Here is an 11,011-nt window from a genome sequence, read left to right as displayed (position 1 = left end):
TTGGTATCAATACGATGGGTAAAGAAGTACCTTTACTCAAAAAAGAAACAGAAGGCAGCACCTGTGTTGTGTGTAGATGATTTTAAAAAAAACCAAAGTTATAAAAAGTAAAAAGTTTAACTGCTCTGCAGCCTGTTAAAGAGACCATGAGGATAAAAAGTGTTTCTGAGTTGGTGTGGTGCTGGAGGGCCATCAAGCACACCTGTTCAGTGGGAGATGCGAGGCGGGGGCTCTAAATACAGGCCAGAGGGGCGTCGGGGGGCCGGGCTGTCCAGCAGCCATCTTTTCATTAGCCGTATCTAATGAAACCGCACAGGACCCGAGGAAGAAAAGCCTACTGCAGGGACACCCTGCCCTGCCCGAAATTACACCAGAGACTCGCCCACAAAAGAAGCATTCCGTCCACACAGCGACACTGGCACTTGATACCAAATTTTAAACCCGCAGGTTGTTTCTCTGACAAGTGGAAATTTCCACTGTGACCCCTTTCCCAGTCAGAGAGGCTCGGTGAGAGAACAACTGTCGAGGGGCTTTAATCACATATTCAGTGTGTAACCCCCAGTACACACACACTCACACACTCCATGCCCCCGACCCTCCATTCCTGTATGCTTTGTTTGGGAACAGTTGTCAAGATGGAAATATCTGATACTCTTTCTAATCACTCAGGCATCAATTACTGTTATTAAGCTTTCTTTGAGAGGCCTTCATTGTTTTTCTTCTAACACCATTGACAGACACCGGGGGTGTTAACAGCCTGAACGGAGCGAGCAACCTCAGATTTGTGACTGTGCACATGTACTTAAATGTGCATGTGAAGGCGAGCGCTCCCACACACACACACGCACGCACGCACGCACGCACGCACACACACACACACACACACACACACACACACGTTTACACCTTAAAGTAAAGAAAGCTGAAAGAGGGTGAGAATGACCAAATCCCTAACAACTGTCACTCAAAATGACAGTTTACTTGTTTTGGCTAGCAACAAGAGCGCTTTTCATCCTCAACATAACCAAAGTCCCCCTGAAGAACAAGTGGAGGTTGCAACTAAAATTATTTTCATCACATTAATCTGATGATTATTTGTTCAATTAAATTGATTCATCACCTTGGCTATGGAGGCAGAAAACAGTTTCTTTTTAACAATCTCAGTTTTGATATCTTCAAACATTTCCAATGTCTTAAAATTGCCTGTTCAGTTCCGATAAAAAATATTCAACTCAGCTGGTACCATCAGATGTTTGCCATTTTTGCTTGATAGAACAAGCAGAGCCTTTTTTTGTGCACAAGTGCAAAAACGGCCTTGCCTAAAATAAAATGGTTTCTGTCACTGCCCTGGTGTCTTCTGAATTTACTATCGTCATAGTTTTTCAAGTTTGAGTGAGGATCAACTAATCAACAAATTGTTTCAGCTCTAAAGGAATACACTTGCTTTTATGTTGAGTTCACCTGTGCCTGAACCCTCAAAAGTAACATTCTCCTCTACTGATACCTACGGCTACCTGCACTGTAGACAGCGTGTGTCGGTGTGTGTGTGTGTTTGTGTTTTGTGCCAGTGACCCGAGGTCAAAGTATTCCATCGATGACAGCTTTATCCCCTTAAATGCAATTGTGGAGCGTCCCGGCTGCCATGTGCCAGTGCAGAGGTGTGTGTGATGAGTGGAGATGAGCCACAGAAGGGGTGAGAGGAGGTGTCACACAGATAACCCCTACAGATGGACAGCGGGAAGGGGTCTAAGGTTTCAGAGCCGTGTGTGATTGTGTGTGTCTCCGCGTCTTTGTGTAAAAACGATATACCCTGAAAAAAAGAGAATAAAACAAGAATGTGCGCGTGTGTCTGTGCATGTGTGTGGAAGTAGGAGCGGGAGAGTGAAACGAGAGGCCCTGACCTCGAGCAGCACTGACATGAGCTATCATCATGAGAGCCCCTACTGATTCTCTACCAAAGAGAGGGAACAGAACAAGAGAGCATCGACTAACTCGTTCCAGTTTGGGACTGTAGCACAGCACAATGTGACACATTCTCTATAATCGTTTTTCTTTAAGGTCATCCAAATCACAAAAAAAACCTCTTTACCTCTAGTGGTATCTCACCCTACACAGTTTTGGTTTCGTTTGCAGAGGTTGTGAGCGCTTCACCACTCAAACGTCTGCCGGCACCCACATAAAATGGAGATGAATAGAATTTCGTTTGTGGTGTTTGAGACATTTCAAAGTGAGATTTGAAAAATTAAAGAGCAACATATGTTTGTAGAAACAATGCCCCAGGTACCCAGGATAATCCCAAAACCTTGCTCTGGACTTTTGAACTTTTTCTATGGGTATCTGAAGACTTTGCCAATCAACAAAGTTGTGCGTTACTAGCATTACCTGCTAAGGATCTGCAGTGAATGGATAGAACGATAAATACTGCAAGATATTCAGCGGGTCTCAGCAGATTAAACCTCTGTTCTGTTGTTTCTGATCACTTAACTCTGGTTTGAATTTAGCTGAACACACAACAGTTGTCATTTAGATATCTTTTGGTTTGTGTTTTCAGACACAATAATAAAACAGTGATTTAATTCATGAGATTCTCAATCAAATGGCAAACAACAAAATTATGTCAGTGGTAACAGCAAGAAGCTATAGCAGGTTGAATGTACGGAGTTGGAGGTGAAAGCAAGGCAGCTTTTTAAAGTTTTAGAAATACTTGGTTTCCTCGTCCACGCTACAAAATGAGATAGAAACATTTCCCAATATATCTGCGTTAGTGGAACAGTTAGTTGAAGAAAGGGATTTGTGGATCAACAGAAAATGAACAGGCAACAATGTTGATTATCAACTAATTGTTTTAAGTGAGCAAATATGCCAAATATTTGCAATTTTCAGTTCTTAAAATGTGACAATTTGTTGCTTCTTTTAATTTTATATTGTTTTAAAATTGAATATCTTTGAGTGTAGGACTGCTGGTTAGACAAAACAAGCAATATAAACAAAACTGCTTGGGCTTCTGAACCTTGGATGGGCATTTTTCACTATTTTATTTAAATTTAATAGGCTAAAATGGAACGTTTAGCCATAAGCCACAACAGCAGGTTCTAAGTCTGTCAGAAACTGTGAACTATCCCTTTACCTTTACTGAATCACAAAATATATAACTTTCATAGCTAAATATGATGTTTCAAGGGTGTTTTTTGTGGCCCATGACTTACCTGAAAATGCACATTCAGATCTCTAACATCTGGTAACTGGGCTAAAAAGGAAGATTTCAGCGATAGAGGTGGAGAGTGCACCCACTCACACACGGCATCTGCAATCATCATCTTCCTTTGTTCCTGCAAGGAGGTTTACTGTCTATAAACACTCGGCTTTTACGGTGGAACGTCCAAATAAAAAGCTTTTTGAAGACTTCACCCGGTCAATTAGTCGAGCAGTGTCAATAGACCTGCTGCATAATGACTCACCTGTAATTGCGTGAGAACGAGCACTTACAGGAGACTGAGTGGCACGTCACATAGGCATGACAAAGCCCTCAATCTGTTTTTAAGGACTGATTCTGTAATTGACCCCACCCTCCCTGCCTCCCTTCGCGCACGCGCACACACACACACACACACACACACACACACACACACACACACACATAAACACACACTCACATGTATCTATCAGTTTCCTAAAGTTCTTAACAGTCACGTGGCTGATGACATCTGAGGCATGATGCTGCTGAAGGCTTGAGCTTGTCCTCCTCCAAACATAAACTTTAAGGGCTCAACTTGAAGCATTCTGATGGTAAACTTAGATGACAAGCTCACTGGGTCTACTGAGCTTATATAAACGTCCCTCTCCGGGCCTTTTAATAAACATGCAACCTTTTTTTTTAATGCAGGGTAGTGGGATAATGAACTGAGAATTACCATAACTGGCTGATGTTATCTCCACTTCAGGGGGAGGTCAGTTGAAATGTTGTAAGTGCAACGTCAAGCTGCTGAAAACACACACATACATGTACCTCCGTCCCTCCTGCAACTCCTCCTCCTCTGCCTTCACCCACTTCAAAATGAAATTCTTCTCTGTCTTCTCCTTTAGCAGTCTCCCTTGTTTTTGACACTGATATGCAGGCATCAAAGAGAAGCCCAGCGGCCATTAGAAGGTCTGAGGGCCTGATCATGCTCCAGTAGGAAAAACTAACAAACCGGACTTGTCATCAGAGGAAATTGTCTAATATCATCCCTAATTAATCTGACACAAGATACTACTTAAATATCTTTATAGTTGAGCTCTAAATGAACAAAAAAAAAAAGTGTTTTCTGTCTTTTTCCTGAGACAGCCACCAATTAAATCTTAAATTTAAAAGTTGGATTTATGCATAAAAAACAAGAGCATTAAAAATTATTTTAAAAAGGGGATTATATTATCATCGTTATATTTAAATAACGTCCAGTGGTTCACCCCTGAGACATGATGTTGTACAGGGCACTCTCTGCGAAACAATGCACAGCGAACGTCCCCCCAGCAGTTCAAAGGAGGCGCTCTCACCAAACATTATCATATAATTTGGGCCAGCCGTCAGCTTGTAAATAAGTGATGTAGAAGCCTATTGTGTGATGGGGCACAGGTTGGAGACAGGCGTCTTTGCTCTGCCGGCATGAGCCGCTGAAGACAAAGGCAGGAGACAGACCGTCTAACCTTTGATTCTTCTGAGGACTCAGCCGCCTTGTGTCAGGGCAGGACGCATCGGCCACAATCATGCCCCCAATGTGGGGACGTCAGGAACAATAGAATCACTCTCCCACAGTCAGGCTCAACAACCCGCCCCGACTGCAATTGGATTAGTGAGTGTCCAACCACCACATGTTAGCCTAATTGACATAAAAGTGAAATTTGAGAACAAGAAGACCTTAACCCAAAGGCCTACTAGCTTTGAAATGGCATAGCCTTTCTTCAACCGCTTCTGTTACCGAAAATTGAGAAAAATTTATCACAGGGTGGAAAATTTCCACTATTTATCTTTCTTTGATAAAATGTGAATCATTCAAAGCTGGTGAGATGCCAGATAATAAGACAGAGCATCAGAACGATTCCTCTGCTTTTATCTTTCTTTTAGCTAAAAGGGGATTTGAACACATTAAAGGCCACCAGGATAAATATCAGGTTTAGAATCTAAATCCAATTTCAAGTTTTTTTTAGAAGCCCCTTATAGTAAATAGTTATTACATATATTTTATAAGACAGTAAAATTTATGTTGTTTTAAGGGACTAATTAAAATCATCAGCTTTATATTAATGTAAAGAGGTTACTCAAAGTCAGTGTACATTTCTGATTATTTCAACTGATTCATTAGAAAAGAAAAGTGTGGTCACGCAGTGCTCTAATTTATGCAAATACACAAAGCGTGTGTCTTGCGATCTGCTTGAATGTATTAATGGAAGCAATTATTGTTTTTATTTTTTTTCTCCAAAATGTATATAATACGAAAGCAATAAATATTACAAGTAAATAAACTTTACTTTTTAGATTGTTTTTACTATTTTCTCAATAAAAAAAACTTATACAATCTAATGTACATTATGAAAAGTTGTACAGCTTTTTATGTTTAAAATAGGGACTCAATTTATTTTTAATATGTAGATATAAATATATATATATTTTGTCAAAATATATGATCATATTGTCAAAGAAACAAAAAAAGTGAGACAAACATACACCTCAACATAAAAGTTATAAATAAGGGTCCAAGTGAACATTTTTGGGAGTAAAGACCTTCTGATTTGTTTTAGCGTCCATGTTGCATTTTTCAAGTCGCCAGTCCAAGATCAAGTTCTAGTTAGTTTGTGTGTTAGCGGCAGCCGCAGCCCTCCACTACCATTTCCTGGTAGTTTTTTAGGACCACCTTGTCATGTTCGTCCAGGTAGAGCATTGAGATGGCGCTGAGCTCTGTTGGCACGCAGCAGGCCTTGGGAATGTTGTTGTTCACAGAGTTCACCAGTGTCTGAACAATGGCATGGTTGGTTGAGTTCAGATGATCCGCCAGAGGGAAGGGGCATTCCCCGTGGCAGTAATAAGCCTGGTAACCCGGGGGCGCCACTATCCAGTCATTCCAGCCTACATCGCTGAAGTCCACATACAGTGCGTGGCGCCGGCAGTTACGGTTGCGTTTACGACCCCGTTGCTTGGGGCTGCGCTTGGTCCGGCGGGTCAGTGGGTGACCCTTCCCATCATGGCCAAAGGTAACCAGCAGGGGGCGTAGCTGGTCCCAGTCCTCACCAGGCTCCTGGTGTAGTGAACGGCTGATGCGGACATGTCGCCCCTCGTGACGTGGCGTCTGGTTGAGGTGCAGAACCTCCACGGCCAGCCCGTAATTTGGAAGGCGCTCACGAGTCCAGCGCAGCACGGCAGGGCTGACATCGAAGCTCTCCCAGCTTGAAGTGTTGTGGCGCACGAGCCGTGTATCCAAGAGCTGCGTGATCAGCTGCCCAGGCCGCGGGGGCTTCAGCACCTCATACACGTTTATCCGGTGAAGCCCCTGCTCATCTGAGAGGGTGTCAGCAATGGCCTCATCAATCTGATGACGATAGAGCCTAAGTTCGGCCGAAGAGAGCAGCTCGTCCTCTGGGATGCTGCTGAGGTTGAACAGGAAGCGAAGGGGCAGGGTCTCTCCACCGTCCTGCTCATGCACCCTCTCCATGTGCTCTGAAAATGAGTAAGAGCAGAAATGTGGGATGTTTGTTCAAGTGCATAATTCCATAATGTTCAGTGTGGGTAATATCAACTAATACAATGTGTAGAAAATAAATTCACAACTTTGCTTCAGATCTACATCTTATAAATACAAAAATATTCAGATACTGAAGTTTCCATGAAGATACCGTATCTCTTGTTGATGGGTACCACAGTATTTTTTTGCCCTCCAAAATGTTGAGAGTACTACATGAAACATAGCTTTCAGCTGTGCTGACCTCACACTTTCACACTCTAACAAGCTTTAATTGACACAAAAGAATGTAGGTGCACACTTTTCAAGGCCTCTGGGATATTCAAGAATATAAATATACATCGGCCGTGCTTCCTTATCTATCTATAAGGATTACATAGCCCTTCTCTCAATGCCTTTCTCTGAGCACTTCGCTGAAACACGCATTACAAGGAGGGTGGTGATTAACGTACCACAGCTACAGTATAAACACAGTGGAGGCTCCCTGTTCCACGCTCAGTCTGCAGATTTCTGGCAAGATCACCATTGTTGGGGAAAGGAATGTTGTGTCTACTATTTTCCTGCTCAATCCACCCCTGTTATTTCACACCCAGGCCCTAATCTTACCCAGGTGGTTCTCATTATTAAAACCTGCTGTGTTTTTGATTAGCTCTGCAGTTTGTTCATTTAAGACATTTATCATTTTCATCATGAATAATCATTAACCAGTCAGACAGTATAGTAGAATCTCATTTATCTGAAGCCCATGGGAAAGGAGGTCTTGCGAGGGAATGCAGTCTATTCAAATCTTCAACCGAAGCATATTTAGGGTATATCATATACATCAGGATATATTTTGTGCTGAATTCAAGATGAATCGTTACATGGTTTACATTCCCTGTAAACACGTCTCCTCACCTAAATGCTGCATCCACCTGCTGCAGACTGTAATACCTCACCGTGTTTTGGACAGATCAGTCAACTGAATCACACTATCGCACAACCGTGCTTCCATGAAAGCAAGCACTCCCACTCAAAAGACCTCAAAGTGTATTATTAACATAGTTTAGCAAAGGAGTAGGAGGGTAAATGCCTGTAGAGAGCAGCAGAAACCCCCCCCCCGCGCACACACACACAGATTGCATCACAGGCAGAAGTTCCTCCTCCTGCGGCGGTGCTCTTTCGTCCTCACTAGCCTTAGTACATCGCCGTGTTAGTGTGTGTTGCCGTGTGTTACCACTAGCAGTGTGTTTGACAAGCCCCATTAAGGCTGACTCATCCCTCCTTCCTCACTCCTCCCCCTTAGGGCGGACATGTTCTGTAGCCCTAAAGCTCCTCGGTTTTCTCAGTTCACTGCGCTACAAGGTCACTTGCTAACTCTCATATTTCAGCTCAGAGTCTCTCCGCCGATGGAAAGGATGGTTTTCAAGCATTTACCCAACACGCTTCAGTCTAGCTTCCCAACCTGAACTTACAGTTAACAGATCAGTCAACCTGGATTTTCTCCTAGACTAATTGAAACCTCTGCAGCTGTAGCTAAAACTAAGCAGGTCCAAGTCACAATAAACAGAAACCCTTCTAACGTTCCAGTCTTTCTATCACACCAGCTTCTGAGACTGTTTTTCCATCCCTCCAGAGAGCTGCAGCGTCTGCTCTCAGCACCCACATTGTTGGCAGTAGGGGCTTTATTTAGAAGGCTGCAGAGTAGCATTAAAGATAATTGCACGTTGAGGAAGGTCCTTCTAAAAGAGCCCTCCATATAAACTGGAGACATGAGAGAGGAGCACACTCCAACTGCAGGCCAAGACTGAGCTTTTTTAAGCCATGTTCTGCTGGGTGGGGTGAGAAGTGCAGGTCAGTAATATGAAGGTATGCTTTTCCTTCAGCTGCTAACCAAACACGCAGAGTTTTGTCAAATGAGGCTCTTGAGAGCTTGTCTAGCAGAATTTTTTTGCCCCTCTTTAGACAGTGTTTGGTGACCACATCCTTAGATTCCTTGGTTATGGTGAGATGGGTGGAGCTGCCTTACAATCATGTTCCAAGGGATGCAGGAATGTTTTTTTTTTTAATCCTGAAAATTTAGCAGTCCTCAACCCTGCTAATGAAATATAATACTACCAAAATTACTGGGATGCCTGGCAACAGTGATCTTGATTATAGTGTAATGTTTATGTGCTGACATGATGCATTTATCATCTCTCTTCCTACGATATTCCTAAGATTTTCTCCTTATTTTGTCCTTTTTTATTTCTGCCATATGATGCCAACATCCTCCATTTTTTTCCCTTACCTTCATGGTGGAAGCCCCTCACAGTGTTGGCCCGGCTGGCAGACCTCTCTGGGTACTCAAAAGAAATGTCATGCCCTCCAGCCTCCTCAGCCTCCCCCGACTGTAGCCGATAGAGGTCCAGCAGGTAGCGAGGCACGGTGGTGGAGCGGCTGGGCCGCGGCCGCCTTTTGAGGCCAAACATGTGCAGCAGCGTGGCCTCGAAGTCCCGCAGCAGTTCATGGCTCTGAGCGGCCGAACGACCCTGCAGGCCCGGTACTTTCTTTTTCCCTTCTTCAGGTATCAGACTAGCATGGTTGCTCTCTCCCAGCAGGACTTGGCATATTAAAATGACCATCAGCATTCGATTACCAGGAATCATGATGTCTCTGGGGGGAGCAGCAGATGGCACAGGGAGATATAACATGGGAAGATGGCAGAGGGAAAGAAAACTCAAAAGAGAAAGGGAGAGAAAGGCCTCCATTTTAGCTGAGGGAAACTTTTTTTTTTTGCTTTTTCTTCCATGTCTTCACCAAAACACCCTCTTCTCTAACTGTTCCCACTGAGGGCAGCTCTAATTGGTTTTAATACTCCAGTTTACCTTGTTTATAGTAAAGCAGTCTCTGATCAGATAGACCACTTGCAGTTTATCTTTGGCGACATCCTCCAAAGGTAAACAGCTGGTTCAAGACCCCAACTTTTTCTGAATGGAATCTCAGGGCCATTCCTCTTCACTCCTTCCCTTCCCCCTCATCTCCTCCCTTCTCCACTATGATTAGACAAATAAAAGAGGCAGCCCTGGGGTCAGAGCAAATTCTTAACTCGATAAGGAGCCACGGTCCCTCACAGTCTGCTCCAACAAGCTATGGGGCAAACCCAAGGCTATGTGCCACATATTTAACTGAAAAAGCTCTTCCTCTCACAAATACACTGTCCAACACCCCACAGGGACTTTCAATTCAAGTCTGGTTGAATGCCAATTATATCAGTGACTCAGTGGACAGAGAGGGAAAGAGAAAAAAAGTTAGATGCGGCAATGTGTCACATGGCACAAATTGAAATGGCACTGTCCACTTACTTACCGACAGAAAATAAAGCATGGGAAAACAGTCCATGTTTGTTGGGAGCAGGCAATGGACACGTTTTTCCAGGAAATGTTAGGTGGTGTTGGGCGGCTGCAGGAGAACGCTGGAGTGACCCTGTTCCTGAAAGATACAGATAAAAACACAGGTAAATTATAAATTGAATGCAATTGAAGTGTGTGTGTGTGTGTGTGTGTGTGTGTGTGTGTTTTTTTGTGTGTGTGTGTAAGTGGGTAAGCGAGAGAGACCCAGTGTCTCTTTAAGGCTTATCATTTTGGCTCATGGACTAAGCTAGCTATTTACTGTAACTGGAATGTAAGGAGGTATGCGCCACAACACAGAGAGCAGAACGCTAATGCCTTACACTCACCTAAAACCAAAAAACACACCTAATAACTTAAATAACAACAGCTATTTCAGAAACCTATTGCACAAACCGTCAAGGAGCAAAAAAAATTACATAGCTGCCAGATTCAACCGATAAAAAAAAGTCCAAAACTACCCTCTCATGTTCACACGCGGACCAAAGAGCTGATAACACCACTTTGATCAGGAGTGGTAAAACCTATGTCCACAACAAGAGGGCTGTTAGCTTTCAGAAACTGTCTCCAAGTGAACTCAGTCAACCTCTATCCCTCCAAACATATGAGATCAGCTATTTCAGACAAAGAATTAAATAGATCCATCTCAAAAGGACCTCATCTCTTAGTAACGCTCCCCCACTTGAGGGATCAAACAGGTTGCAGTGACGCTGATGACAGGCCTTCTGCTCTTTGACATCACTGTCATCGGCGGGAGAGTCGTACCTCCAGCACTGGGATATGTATGGTGTTTTGCGAGGTGTATTTGGCGCCTAAACTTGATAAAAGCACACCAATCAAGGATATCGTCTTGGTATATGCACCAGAAGAACACTTGAATTAAAATATGGAGGTGTCAAGAGCTATCCTATTAAAATCTCGAAAATAATTCCT

General features: G+C 43.3%; 1 protein-coding gene across 1 annotated transcript; it reads right to left on the bottom strand.

Annotated features, from left to right (window-relative positions):
• Nucleotides 1-5,658: 5,658 nt before the first annotated feature.
• Nucleotides 5,659-10,155, bottom strand: bmp4 (bone morphogenetic protein 4). The gene is made up of 3 exons (XM_040138186.1): nt 10,038-10,155; nt 8,980-9,344; nt 5,659-6,688 (listed from the first exon to the last, which is right to left on the bottom strand). The coding sequence occupies exons 2-3, from the start codon at nt 9,335-9,337 to the stop codon at nt 5,835-5,837; spliced, it is 1,212 nt and encodes a 403-aa protein (XP_039994120.1). The 5' UTR covers nt 9,338-9,344; nt 10,038-10,155; the 3' UTR covers nt 5,659-5,834.
• Nucleotides 10,156-11,011: the final 856 nt, after the last annotated feature.

Source organism: Xiphias gladius, chromosome 10, assembly GCF_016859285.1.
Source record: "Xiphias gladius isolate SHS-SW01 ecotype Sanya breed wild chromosome 10, ASM1685928v1, whole genome shotgun sequence".
Lineage (NCBI taxonomy): Eukaryota > Metazoa > Chordata > Actinopteri > Istiophoriformes > Xiphiidae > Xiphias > Xiphias gladius.
The sequence above is the reverse complement of the archived record's forward strand: the minus strand, read 5'-3'. Positions and strand labels throughout refer to the sequence as shown.